The 14,753-nt window shown below is 44.1% G+C and overlaps 2 protein-coding genes across 2 annotated transcripts in view; both read left to right on the top strand.

Moving 5' to 3' along the window:
• The first annotated feature begins 3,056 nt into the window (after window positions 1–3,056).
• On the top strand, window positions 3,057–4,174 carry LOC121596142 (proteasome subunit beta type-6). Its single transcript, XM_041920820.1, has 3 exons — window positions 3,057–3,236; window positions 3,377–3,576; window positions 3,644–4,174. Exons 1-3 carry the CDS (start codon window positions 3,186–3,188, stop codon window positions 4,080–4,082), a joined length of 690 nt encoding a protein of 229 aa, XP_041776754.1. The 5' UTR covers window positions 3,057–3,185; the 3' UTR covers window positions 4,083–4,174.
• A 256-nt stretch (window positions 4,175–4,430) lies between these two features.
• Window positions 4,431–14,753, top strand: part of LOC121595555 — a 108,413-nt gene continuing 98,090 nt past the window's right edge. The window contains exon 1 of the mRNA XM_041919601.1: window positions 4,431–4,528. The gene's annotated coding sequence lies outside the window, so the exon portion shown is untranslated. The remainder of the gene's footprint in view (window positions 4,529–14,753) is intronic.

The raw sequence follows: 14,753 nt of genomic DNA on the forward strand, positions 1-14,753 counted from the left end.
AATTTTATTTCTTATCAACTAAGAAAGACACAAAAAATGAATTGGTAAAAAATTACCTTGGTGGAATCGCCAGGTGAAAGGTGGCAGTTTTATTCCCCCAAATAGCGCAAAATCGAACTCTATTTGAGACTATTTAACAAAAAATCGTTCGGATGTCGTACTTTGTGGCTGATTAAGAGGTACTTTGTGGAACTATGGAATTTTTTAACAAGCACTTGGTACTCTCTGGATTCTTGCAGCTGGTTAGCCTGATGTGTATGGTTCACGATGGAACTTGAGGCTTGTAAAGAAGGTGTGCTGAACTTGGTGGAAATTCATAGTTTTTTTTTAATGCATGACATCGGTACGAGGTGGCTCTTACAGGGTTTCACACTTTATCTCAAGACCGCGGGACCCCTTCCTGAATCTGTCTTAGTCAATGCCAAGACTGCGGTATGATGCTTGAAAACGTTGATGATACCTGAATTTATCGGATGCAATGCTGAATCTGCGGCACATTTCTCGAACACACTGTTCCGCGCCGAGGACATACGATCGAATATTTTTTTACACGTATAACCTTTCCCTACCAGCATTAAACGGCTTTGAAGGCATTCAGAAGGCATTTAAGGCCTTAGTCGCCTTAGAAGGCGAATAAAGATTTCAACCGAAACTTTCACGGCTGTAACGGGTTCTCTTCGAAATCTTTCAACTTTTTGATTCAAGGAGAACAGATAGCTTGCCGCCATCTTAGTTTGTTTATATACTGAATTTGCACCTATACCAATGTAACTGCCAAATAGAGCAGTGACAACGCTTTTGGTTCCGAACCGAGAAAGCGTGTGTTCAAATCCAGATTTTTATGATCTTTTTTCTGCGTTTATTTCTTTTTAAATTATTTTTTTCTTACTATAATTACTTTAAACAAAATTTATGTGAAGCGAAATTAAAATAATACCTTTTAAAAAAAAATAATTACACTATGTTCACCGTTCATTATCAGGATGGGAGAAATATGTATCTCATTTCTCCTTTTATTTGAGTTATCGAAATGAGTTTGATATATTATCACCTTTCAATGAGTTGGTCTTTAACAACCGAAAAATGTAGACCATCTTTAATAAAGTGAAATAGCTCAGAGCTTAACGCAAGAGAACATAACACGTAAATCGTGCTATCGAATCTCACGCTCATATCTGGGAACACTACAACAGTGCAGTGCTGAAGACGCTTGTAAGGTTTTCTTTTGACAGTTGCAATTTCAAATTTCAAATTAAAAGCGAAATTTTTCATTGACATATTTCAAAGGCATTTAATTACTGCTAAATGCACTGCTGATCGCCTTCAATTCGCCGGCGATTACAAGGCGATTAGAAGGCATTTAACGGAAATTTGCGGGTAGGGTTGTGTACATTAGTGCACTGAAAACACCCAATTATTTGTTTCGTTTATTACTAAAAAAGAGTATTTAAACAGTTGAAACTATTTTATTAACACTTTTAAAATATTTTATATAAACAAGTATCCATTCACTCATTTTATTAAATTGTCTTTTTTGGTAAAAATACGAAAAGGATAATTGGGTATTTCTAATACACTGATGTACACAAAGGTTATACGTGTAAAAAAATATTCGACCGCATGTCCTCTGCGCGGAACAGTGTGTTCGAGAAATGAGCATTGCATCCGATGAATTCAGGTATCATCAATGATTTCAGGTATCATCAACGTTTTCAAGCATCATACCGCAGTCTTGGCATTGACTAAAGGCCGGGCTACATTGATCGTACTCGCAAGTGTAATTTTTATATTCACTAGCGCATCTGGCGGCGACCAGCGCAAGCTAGATGTGGGTATAATTTAAGTGCCAAAATTATTCATACTTGGTGTCTCATCAAGTTTCAACCAGGCTACCTGTTTGCCGTAGGAAATGTTGATAAACGTCCATAAATTGCAACAAAGTAGTTCGTTAATTGTTGTTGTTGGACAAATCGTCATTCATACAAAGCGCTGGGCAACATTTTTCCCCATCTTCCATTCTCTATTCATCATTGGGTAAAATTATAGGCTCCTCGACCCAAAACGTTTTTTGACAGATAAATTATGCCAGCATCTAGCTTCAACCCGCCGCCGCTAGATGGCGTACGCGTTCACAAAAATTACACTACGGAGTACGATCAATGTAGCCCGGCCTTAAGACAGATTCGGCAAGGGGTCCCGCGGTCTTGAGATAAAGTGTGAAACCCTGTATCAAAGTGTCAAAGACTGATGCCGTCAAGCATCTCATTGCTGCTTCACAAGGTAGATAAGTTAATTGAAGAAGGAATATTGAGTGAAGTGATTTCTGATATTTTAGTAAACTATGTGAACTTATGTAAATTTAAAGAGCTTTTAGGCCGAAAATACACGGACCGGAATTTCGAGGCCGGGTAATTCCGCCTGCTGTCAAACTCATATACAAAGTGTCAACGGTAACATTCCCGAACTATCATATCCATACATTTTTCAGCAAGCGAAATTCCGCGGCCGCGAGATTCCGGTCCGTGTATTTTTGGCCTTAGAGTTTTAAAATAAACATGCATATAAAAAACACAGATCGTGTTGTTTATTTGATTGATGTCGCCTTGGTTGAAAATAAAATGCAAAGAAAAATAATCCCTGGCACCCTGGCATTAGGAAGCTGCTTAAACGCTATTTGAAAGACCCACCTGGAACTTTGATGCTATTTATCTACTGCAAAAGGCAAATTCAAGCAGCGATCTTTAGCTTGCCAAAGTTAGCTGCTTAAACACCTTGGGCTATTTGAGCGTTATCGTTAAAAAATATAAAAATATGGGTTTTATGGATTACATTTCAGGTATTTTTTATTCAGGAGGAACGGTCCGAAAAAGCCGTATAGCTTAACATGTGCATTTTATTAGTTGAAAATTTATAACTGAAACCAGAAATAAACGGTCACTCAGTCATCAATTCAAAATTTGAACGACATACCCGATTTGCTGCTTGGGCAATGGCGAACGTCTTATCATACGTCACGCCGAAAGTGACAGTACGCGATTCTGCTTGTCATGGGCTGTCTGTCATTCCTGCTACCAGCACACAACAAAACAAAAGCTTAAACGGATCAGATAGGCAAATCTTTTTAGCAAGTAATATCCAGTTTCTTGTGATTTTAGTAGAATAACCTGTGCGAGAAAACATTCATCATGGATTCGGATTGCTCTAACGACTGGAGAAATGCTCACCACAGCACGGGTGTAAGTAGAAAGGCGACCTGTTTCCCGTTGCTCTCCCGGCAGCACAACATAACCTCCGTGCTTTGACCTCGATCTCTCATGATGATGGTGCAAGAATTGTAACAGAAATGTTTTACCCCGTTTACCAATTTTTCTTCCAGACCACAATCATGGCGGTGGAGTTTGACGGTGGGGTCGTGATCGGTGCCGATTCGCGTACCAGCACCGGTACGTACGTGGCGAACCGCGTCACGGACAAGCTGACCAAGCTGACGGACAAAATCTACTGCTGCCGTTCCGGGTCGGCCGCAGACACACAGGCGATCGCTGACATCGTTGCCTACTCGCTGAACTACCACGAGTGAGTGCAGGAAGGACGATTTGTGCGCAAAATACGCTTTTAAAAACGTAAAATTATCACGTTACAGGAACCAAACCGGCGAACCGCCGCTGGTAGAGGACGCTGCGAACGAGTTCCGGCAGTACTGCTACAACTACCGCGATACGCTCGTCGCCGGCATCATCGTGGCCGGGTGGGACGCCAAGCACGGCGGCCAGGTGTACTCGGTCCCGGTCGGTGGTATGCAGATCCGGCAGAGCGTCACGATCGGCGGGTCGGGCAGCTCGTACATCTACGGCTTCGTGAAGGAAAACTATCGCGAGGGGATGCCGCGGGACGAGTGCGTAGAGTTTGTGAAGAAATCGATCTTCCACGCGATGTACCATGATGGCAGCTCGGGTGGCGTGTGCCGCATCGGGGTGATCACGAAGGATGGCGTCGAGCGGGAGGTGTTCTTTGCCCCGCGGGACTATGAGAATGTTGGGGCGCGCCGTGCCGGAGCGCCGAGCGTTTCCGTGCAGGCTTAAGTCGGCCGGGAAACGGGTAAAACATGGTAAAGAAGCGTATTTTTTCTGTGGTCTGTGGTTAATTGGAATAAAACTTTCCTTTTCAAACAAAACATTCAAATTTTTCATTCTTTTCGTTATTCAATTAATTTAGAAACATCGAATCAATATAAAAAACAAGCAATTGTTTACCGACCACCCGTTGTTATCCCCGTCCTGTGCTTCGCTAACACGCTCCGTAGACAAGGATGGCAAACGGCCCAGCAGCACATCCCGATGCAACCTGTCCCATCACCATCGTTCGTGTTGCGCATGCGGCCCTTTTGCCGAACGGTGCCGAAACCCGAACCACAACAGCAGCAGCAGCAGCAGCAGCTGGACCAACGGCGAAAACTTCAGTTGTGATGCGGGTTGCATAGGCTGCAGGGATTTATCCGGTCCGTCGGTCCGTCTCGTCCCCGGGAAAGGTAACGCATTGCACGGAGGTGGCGTTTTTTAAGCTGTTGTTGTAAGGTGTACCTTTATTCCTTGCCCTCGGTTGCTTTTAAAAGGTGTGCGTGTGCGTGTGTGTGACTTGACGAGCCTCCAGTGCGGCTAGTTAGCTAGTGGGGTAGGCAAAACAACACACTCATCAAAGCACACAGTGAGTGACAATTTTCACGGTCACCGCAGCACAACCACCAACAGCAGCAACAGCATTGCCTCGAGTTCGTCGGCCTACTGGGGGCAGGCAACCCCTTCCCGTCGAGCCGAGCACGCGCGTGTTTGTGTGTGCTGTGTTTGTGTGTATTTCGTACGAAATTTGACCAACATTTAGCGAAAAAGGCTGCAGCGTGGGAAAATCAAACAGCTTCCCCTGTGTGCGGGAGTGTTTTTTTGTGTCCTTGTATATATGTGTGTGTGTGTGTGTGTGGTTGGATGAAATTCCCATGTTTTGGTTGGATGCTGTGTACCAGGCCCCCAATGCTACCCGAGGGTGGACCCGTGCACAAGCTTTGAAGCAAAACAAAAACGCGATCGATGAATGAAACAAATGAAAATGAATGAAACTGCGGCCGCGGCAGCGGTTGTTGTTGGCGTGTGCAAGGGGGAGGGAACAACGCAGAGGATAAAACGTGACCACAAGCCGTGTTCGTTGCAGTAATGTGCCGTTCGTGTGCGTGTGTGTGTGTGTTTAGGTGGGAAAATGTGCTGCGGAGTGTGTGTATGCGTGTGGAAAAACTGGCCAAGCGCGCGTGTGTGTGCACGCTGGCACACGTTTGCAAGGCACGCGTTTAATGAAACTGTGCAAAATGACCATCTCCACCATGTCACCCAGCGTTAATGGGGTGGAATAGTTAGTTTTCCGTGTTGAAATGAAATGATGTATTAAAAATGTACTTTAAAATGTTTTAAATGTTCCTTCACTTTATTCACTTCACTTCCAGCTCCAGAACACCAATCTTGAACTTGAACTTGATAGAAAAGCTTCAACTTAATACTATCGCGCGCTGACAGCGCAAACAACATCAGATGATGTGCATGTGTGTGTCTCTCTCTATCTCACTATCTCACCTCTTTTCTATCACCCTCTCTTTCTCTCTCTGCATTGAGCTACAGCATGAGCCTGCAAATTTGGGTTCCCCTGATTTGGTTCCAAACATTAATCCCCCAACGTTAGCAACCATGCAGCAGCAGCAGCATGCCATGCTTCGTCACTACTACGTGAACTCTACCACAACACTGCACTCTCGTGCACACATACATTAGCATGTACATACACACACGTCCTAGACGGTCATCAGCATGCTCTGCATCATGGGGGACATCCTCGGCCTCGGCCAACCCGAAAAACAACAGCATCAACCGGGGCAGAGATTTCCACGGAGAGGGCAGCATCCCAAAAATCGATATTGAAACCAACTTTTGCCCCATAGAAACCCGTTTTTCAGGAGCGAGGCCCCTTGATTCGGTATGCTGATTTTTTAATGTTTTGCAATTTTTATGCATCCTTCTCCCTCGCCCACACCGCCTTTTCCCAATGGGGAGGGAAGCTTGACCCCGTCGCTGTAGCGACTGTTGTGTGTGTACTTGTTTTGTGAGGCAAGTCACACACACACACACACACACACACACACACACACACACACACCACTCGAAACGAGCCTCCGAACTTTCTACAATCGGAGCCGGTGTGGTCGGAGTTTTTCAATTGGATGGCACCGCGGGCAAAAGCGGGAGGGAAGAAAAAGGCGGGGAGAAAATCAAATATTTTCCCAAACAACACACGGTTGCGGGCTTTTTGTTCGTCGACGTCGTCGTCGTCGTCGGTCCAATGGTTTTGGCTTTTGCTCCGTGCTGCAAGGGAGAGAAGGGTGAGGTGAGGGGGGGGGCAGTGTCTCTCATTTCCCACTTCCGCTTTCCCACGACACCGCCTGCCCGGTGGATAAAACCAACTCTTGGAAAATCACCAATAACCTAGATTTTGGGGAGGCTTTTTGTGTCTGTGTCTGTATGTGTGTGTTTGTGTGTCTCGTTTTGTGTGGCCATGTCTCATATTTGCACAGCCACTACACACCCGGTACAGAACACACACACACACACACACACACACCACGGTATAGCACCAAAGGGACAAATCAGAATTCGGAGTCTGACATTTTTCCTCCGGTGCGCCTGCAATGCTGCAAAATGTTGCACGAACGGTAGAATTATTTAGCGAAATTCGGTTCCAATTAAGCTCAAACGAAGCATTAAAAGCTCTCCCCGGTCCCTTTAAATCACCGAAAAAAAGCAGGTGGCTGAGGGAGGGAGCAAAATTAAAACATTTCGCTTTTCGGCCGACTTTCGCCGGCGGAACTGAACCGTACCCATATTTACCAGTCAGTTGGCTCGCTAATCGTTCAGCAGAAACACGGGCCGAGAACCACTGGCGGGTTGGGTTTGTCCATTCTTTTTCTCTCCCTCTCTCTATCTCCCCATTTTGTTCGTCTTCTGCGTTCCCTCGGCGACACACTTTCCCGCGTCCAGTGATGGCGATGATTTACCACTGTTTTTTCGTTGCTGCTGCTGCTGTTGCTGCTGCCGATGCTCTCCGATGGCTGTATCCATCCTCCGCAGGGTTCGGTGTAGGGAAAGCGAGCGAAGAAGAAGAAGAAAGATGCCATACAAGAACAAAGCTAATACCGCACGATGTCTACATGAATGACCATTTCTAACCTCCCCCACTAACCCGCTCCCCTGGCTGGGAGATGGCCAGATTCGCCGGTCGATTGACGATGGAAATGGAAATGGACGGCTGAGTGCATTCGTCCTTCGGCCTTTTTGTGGGGAGGGCAGGGCTTGTGGATCGGGCTGGGAGGCACAATGTTTTTCGTGGTAGTGTTAGGACATGGATTTTCCCCCCAGCCAAAGAGCAACGTCGACGATTTATGAATTTGTTTTTCGTCGGGCGGAGAAGGAGATGGACACGAGTTCGGTTGGAGCTTCTCGTAAGCTTCGGGGTTTTCCGTGGTGGGGAAGGTTTGGCAGAAGATGCATTTTTTTAGGGGATTTGTTTTGTGGCATGTGTGCTTGGATTTTGGTGTGCTGGTTACGTATGTTGTTTTGCTACGATTTTTATCAGGTGTATGTGTTTTGGCAATATTTCGGATTGGTGTAAACATATCTGTCGTTTTTCCTCCTATTTTTTTGGCTAGTTTTATTATTGGTAAGGGCTTTTGATTCGTTTCATATTACAAATGTTTGACAAGTGTCTATAATCTATTCTTGGACTTGGAAACCTCTCTATTTAATTCTTTCTATCATTATCTTTAACAAGCATATATTTGTTAAGTTACTCCGATGTCGTTATCATCACATGCATAACACACCTTTCGAGGCTAGCTTATAGATCTTTTAGGGCACTTTAGAGTTTTACCTCATCATTCGTTGCCAAAACTCTTGCTGCTCCACTTCATGACAGATATTGAATGATTGGGCGTTAGCTTATTGTGTATGGGAGTTTGGGGGCAACACTGGCAGTGTAAGGAATTGTTTTACTATGTCCCCAAACAAAATTTAATTTAAAATCACTTTTCTTGTCTTGATTTTATTGTCTTGAAATACACAAGTAAAATGACAAGAAATGAATTTCAAAATTGTTAAAACTGTCCTATCATTTTATTTATTTATTTATTTATTTGTAGACTTATTTATTTATTTGTAGATTTATTGTAGACCTGAAACTAGTGCAAAAGCCGTGATTTGTCATTTTTTTAAATATATGTGTACATTGCACCGAATGAACCACTTTCTAACTTTTAAAATGGCATAATTATAAACATTTTGTTTATTGACTGAAATAGTACATTAAAAACATAAGAACGAACATAAATGGTTGATAATTTTCAAATACAGGTTGAAAATGATTTTTTTGGATTTTTAAAAGCTCGATTAAAAGATCATTTATTGTGCATTTGACGATTGATGTGTTAAAGCAGTACAATTTGCTTATAAAAAAGGTCAAATTTAGAAAACCCCGTATCACCGAATCCGCGTGTAAGAGTTATCGCGTATCTCGGGGAATGCCTGTATTGGCAAAAATGCTTTAAATTCTCTTTTGCTTGGTGCTTAAAAAATAACATCAGGTTGTAGAAGAAATTGTAAATTCTGTTAAAGACTTCAAATAAAACACCATTTAATAAAATTCGAACAATAAAAGCTGTAAATAAGTGTAGGAAAGGTGCACCAATGTTGCCCCATATTCTCATACATGAAAATTTCAAATGTATTGTCAAAGTGTAGTATGTGACCCAAGGAACATTTTAAATCTTATCATAGTTTTAACGATGTTGCTACGGACATTTCATTAAGCCTTCTTTTTTCATTTGAAAGTCGTGTTTGACCTCATAAGACTAAAATAAAACTAACTTAAGACTGAAAGGGCCCATCTACAGAACTCTGTTAACACTACTAGTTAAAACCATTTCTAGACCTTTAAAACGTGAGGCGCTAATAAACTATCAAAATAACAACATATTGCTATGGATATGTTCTTGAGATGGCAATGAAGCATTGAATATGAAGTCATAATAATGGTTGAGAGTTATTTGCGTATTTTTATGTTGTATTGATATTTTTTCTGATGATCTCGCTCTCGTACGAGCAGAAATCCATGCCAAGAAAATTTCACTGTTGAAATACATTATTTTTTTTTTATTCAGGAGTAACGGTCCAAAAAGGCCGTATTGCTTAAGAGTAGAAAATACAAATGTAATTCATGGCGCTACAATCCATATTGGCAGGGAGACATTTCCTTCTCTGAGCCATGGAAGGGCACCTTATCCCGGGTGTACTCGGACGGTTTGGTTTTAATCAATCCAGTCCATGATTTTGCGGTCCTATAAGCGTGGCGAAGGTCTACATCATTCGGGTTTCGAGGTTGTCTATTCCAGTTCAGTGTTCCAAATGGCATTGCGGGGGGCTGTATCGAGTGGATTCCAGGCATTTCGTCGGATCCATCCATCAGAAGCGGTCCGAGTATATTCCCATTTAGTGGCTCAAATGACATCGCGAGGGTCTGTATCGTTGTAGTCCTTTCCTTCAGTGGTCCGAGTGACATGGCGGGGGTCTGTATCGTTCCAGTTATCTAGTAAATCCTTGCAAGAACATCGTTCTAGCAAGGATCTTCTGTCTGCCGTCAATGCCGATTACTCAGCCATACACATTGCACTCATTCATTCTTACATTCATGCATACATTCATCCATCACAAACATACAAGCGATGTACAACATGTAACACATAGACAAACAAGAGGAAATAACATAGGATGCAAGATTGCTGTTGCCAACAATGTTGGTTGGTTCACAGACATTTTGCTTAAGGAAAGTCACACAGTTAAGCCGTTCTCTCTACAGAAATCAAATATGGCCTTCAGGAATTCCCAGTCCGATGCCGCTAATATATCCCGAATCGGAATATCAGTACATTTTCCCAGTCTTTCGACCGCGTCCAGCAAGGCAGGTCGAGCAGACTCGTATTCCACGCAGGACCACAAAAGATGATCCATGTCGTGGAATCCAAGCCCGCAGCCACATACCTTGGAGTCGACCAGTCCTATACGCTGGAGATGTGCACCCAATGCGAAATGATTAGACCTAAGTCTAGACATCATTCGAATGAACGCACGATCTCCAGGGGTGTTATGGAACCAAGGCTTCAAGCTTACACGAGGAGTGATTGTATACAGAAACCTTCCGAGTTCATCCGAGTCCCACAGATTTTGCCAACGTGCCATGCAAAACGCCTGTGGGGCCTGCAAGAACTCATGAGGAAGGATAGGCCTATCAAAGAAAGACCCTTCTGCAGCTCCCCTTTTGGCCAAATGGTCTGCCTGTTCATTTCCTGGTATACCACAATGAGCAGGTAACCATACTAACGATATGCGAAACGACTTTTCAAACAGTGAGCTTAAAACCTTTACAATTTCTTTCACAAAATGGTCTGGGCTCTTAACAGCCTTTACGGATTTTAATGCTTCAATAGCGCTTAAGCTGTCTGAAAAAATTACATATTGATCCGCTGGGCATGCACTTATCAATAATAAGGCATAAAAGATTGCGGCGAGCTCCGCTACATATACTGAGCATGGTTGGCGTAATTTAAAGAATGCTTCGGAGCACGTGTTGTATACACCAAATCCAATGCCCTGCTCTGATGAGGATCCGTCAGTATAAAAATGGTTACTGTTAGCATGGCCATGTTTCTCCACAAATTTGCTGGGAATTGTCATCCGGCGAAGGTTATCGGGGATACCTTTAATTTCCTCCTTCAATGAGGTATCTACACTTAAAATGGAACTGCAGGACTCTGGTAAGCTGGCACTAGTTATACTTTGAGAAGTACTAGGGTGCACCTGTAAGGAAACAAAATCATGATAGACCTTCATGATTTTGCATTTAGAACCTATCTCTTGCAGTGTTTCAAAGTTCTCGATTATCAAGGGATTTGATACTGTAGAGCGGACGAAAAGGCGAAGCGATAGTAGCTCAAAACGTAGCTTTAGCGGCATCACTCCGGACATCACTTCGAGTGACATGTTATGAGTCGACTTCATGCTACCTAGCGCGATTCTAAGACAGCGATACTGAATCCTCTCAAGTCGGATTAAATGCGACTTGGCTGCCCAGTGGAAGCATATGCAACCATACTCCAAGACGGACAGTATCGTAGTCTTATATAGGTTAAGGACGTCTTTGGGGTGTGCACCCCACCAGAGTCCGGTAATCGTTCTGAGAAAATTGATTCTTCTTGTACACTTCTGTACCAGATAGTCAATATGTGTCCTCCATACATTTTTGCTATCAAACCAAACCCCTAGGTATCGAAAAGATTTGGCAATGGATATCTTTTTACCATATAAAAAGATATCGACCTTTGGGTCAACCAAATTCAAGCGTCTATTACTCTCAGTGTTGTAAAAGAAAGAGAATATCAGCATTTCCGTTTTCTCTGGAGAAAACTCGATACCTAGGTTTGTAGCCCACACTTCTAAATTGTTGAGTGTGGTTTGCAAAGGACTTTGAAGGTCGGCGATGTTGTTGCTGGCGACTGATACAACACCGTCGTCCGCCAATTGCCTAAGGCTACAGCCAGGTGCAAGGCAAGTATCTATATCGTTGACATAAAAATTGTACAACAAGGGGCTCAAACAGGACCCTTGTGGTAGTCCATAAAAGCTGACTCTCCGAATTTTCATGAAGCCATTGTCGAAATTCATTGCCTTTTCCGAAAGGAGGTTGAATAAGACGTTATTCAGTCCTGGGGTTAAGCCCGCAGATTCTAACTTTTGACACAGAACATTGACTGATACTGAGTCAAAAGCCCCCTTGATGTCAAGAAATGCAGATGCCATCATTTCTTTACGAGAATGAGCCATCTCGATTTCGGACACAAGCAGCGCCAAGCAATCGTTGGTACCCTTGCCTTTGCGAAAGCCAAATTGGGTACTTGACAAGAGGCCTTTGGATTCAAGCCAATTGTCCAGTCTAAAAAGAATCATTTTCTCAAATAATTTTCGCAGACAAGATAACATTGCTATCGGTCGATAAGAATTATAGTCTGATGCCGGTTTGCCAGGTTTCAAAAGGGTGACTACTTTCACTTCCCTCCACTCCAACGGGACGGTGTTAAGCTCCAACATAATGTTGAATAATCTCAACAGCCGTTTCTTCGCCAGATCTGGCAGATTATGGAGCAATTTGTTCCGAATCTGATCCAGTCCTGGAGACGAATTGTTGCTGGAGTACAGAGCAAGCGATAGCTCAACCATTGAGAACGGTGAATCCATTTGCGGATCACTCCCATGAGCACTCTGTTGATATGGTGGTGCTTGAGCGAAATCAGGGCAGACTTTTTGTGCAAATGGCTCTAACCATGCCCCAGAAACCCTTTCGCTCTCGTTTGTTGCTTTGCTGTTGCGCATCCTTTTCGCCATGCTCTGAAGCTCCGTTAGCGAAGTGGAAGGCTTGAGGTTTTTGACATACCTCGGCCAGTATGACCTTTTTTTTGCTTTAAGCAAGTTTTTGCACCTACGCTCCAGGCCTCTATAATGAATGTATAGATCCATGGAACCGGTGTCTCTATACCTGGCAAAAGCCTTCCGCTTCGCTGAGAATGCCGCTTTACAATCCGCGTCCCACCAAGGAGTGGGTGGTCTTTTAAAAATCCTTGCCTGGGGGGGCGGCCTCGTTTGGGCACCGAGGGCGCACTCGTTTATCGCCATAACGAGATTTGCATACTCCTCATTTACGGAGAAACTGGGTTCTACGCGGATTAGCAAAGCGGTCATTTGGTCGCCGTATTTCGTCCAGTCGATGTTCCTCGTTAAGTCACAATTAGCGGGGACTTGATCGACTGTGCGACTCCTCTTGATAATCGAGATCTTTATTGGCAGATGGTCGCTACCAAGCGGGTCTTGGATTACCTTCCACATAGAATCCAGCCCTAAAGATGACGAACAAAGAGAAAGGTCTATTGCGCTGGGTCGTGCCATAGGTGAGGGCACCCTAGTTGCTTCACCAGAGTTTAGAATTGTCAAACTGTGTGTGTCGCAAATATCCCTAATGATTGGTGCACGAATATCGTCATGCGTGCAACCCCAATCTGATCCATGGGCGTTAAAGTCGCCCAGGATGAAAAATGGTTTTGGTAGTACCGTTACTACTGTCTCAAGATCCTTGTTGATCTTCTTTGGATCCAGATTGGCTCCCGGTGGGATATAAATTGAGGCAATAGAAACGTCAAGATCTCCTAGCTTTGCCTGGATTGCGACGTATTCGATTACCTCGGGTGTGGGGAGGGGTATTCTGCTGAAACTGTGACTGCTACGAATACCAATTAACACTCCCCCACCACGCCTATCGCTAGTTGGATCATGTCGATCATGACGAATAATATTATATCCCGGGAAGGTAATATTTTTATCGGGTGAGAGCCAAGTTTCACTTAGGGCAAATGCGTTACAATTGTGTTGCCCTATAAGTACTTTAAAAGAGTCAATTTTACCTAAAAAACTTCTGCAGTTCCACTGTAGTATAGTGGTCATTGGAGGCATTAATCATCCAAACGGACCATCATACTAAGACAAGGCCATTTTGATAACCACTGCTTGACCATTCCTCTTAGGAAAGGAAATGCCAGGGGAATCAATCCGGTAAGTGGTTCCGGGAGGTGGAGGGAGTCAAGGAGAGAGTGTAAAATCTCTGTCAGGCTTGGGAGGGATGGCCTGGAGAAAGATCTGGGTTCGCTAGGGAACGCCAGATTGCTGGGATTGGAAGGGTTACGGGAACGTGGATGGGTGCGAGCGTCACGGGGGGGTTTGGAGCCCTGGGTTTGGCGTAGGGTCGCGTTGTCGTGACGTCGAGGTGCCTTTTTGGGTGAAGCTTTAACATTTTTTTTATCGTCTTTTTGTTTGGTACCCGTGTTGTATACAATCTTTTAACTCCATTTAATGGTGCCAGATTGGGCAACGGTTCATTACCCTCCAATAGGGAAAGGTTATCGAACGGATTCACATTTGAGGTGGACTTCAAAACATCGGCGTACGATCCTCTTGTATTCTGCAAGACGGCCCGTTTGTGTTCCGATTGTTTTTTTCGGTAAACAGAACACAACGACATTTCGTGCCATTCCTGCTTGCAGTGAATGCATTTCTGGGTTTCGGCCTTGCATTCGGATGTTGAATGCGATCCCTTGCATTTGCCACACTTCACGGAGTTTGTGCAGTAAGGCTCTGAATGTCCAATCTGGCTACATTTTGTGCAACATGCTATTTTTTGCACAAATGGTCGACGGATGGGCACTCTGAGCCCTTCAATGTACAGCGTGTTTGGCAGGACTGTACCCTCGAAGGTGATCCGGAGTGAGGAAGTCTCACGGAACACCTTCTTTCCATCGACCGCACTTGAAGCGTAAAGTTTTTTAACTTCAAGGACCTTTACCCGAGGGGAGGATTGGTGTAGAAAAGCCCCTTGTCCGTACTTTAGGATGTCCTCTAAGGGGTAATCTAAGTCATCAATGACACCGACGACTTCCACCAATCCACCGGGAATATATACCCGGTAATCCTCCGTATAGGACGGATCGGCCGCAATAGCATTGGCTTGCATCCGGTCTTTTGCGGTGACCCGCAGCTTGTTTGGACGCGGGCGAATAATGTCTAAGACACCTG

The sequence above is a fragment of the Anopheles merus genome, chromosome 3R, assembly GCF_017562075.2.
Source record: "Anopheles merus strain MAF chromosome 3R, AmerM5.1, whole genome shotgun sequence".
NCBI classification, from domain to species: domain Eukaryota; kingdom Metazoa; phylum Arthropoda; class Insecta; order Diptera; family Culicidae; genus Anopheles; species Anopheles merus.

What these genes read in the sequence shown, in the direction of transcription:
- LOC121596142 (XM_041920820.1), top strand. Translation starts at nt 3,186, where the DNA reads ATGGATTCGGATTGCTCTAACGACTGGAGAAATGCTCACCACAGCACG. An exon ending in ATGCTCACCACAGCACGGGT is followed by an intron (nt 3,237 to 3,376) that starts GTAAGTAGAAAG and finishes TTTTTCTTCCAG; the next exon opens with ACCACAATCATGGCGGTGGA. An exon ending in TACTCGCTGAACTACCACGA is followed by an intron (nt 3,577 to 3,643) that starts GTGAGTGCAGGA and finishes ATCACGTTACAG; the next exon opens with GAACCAAACCGGCGAACCGC.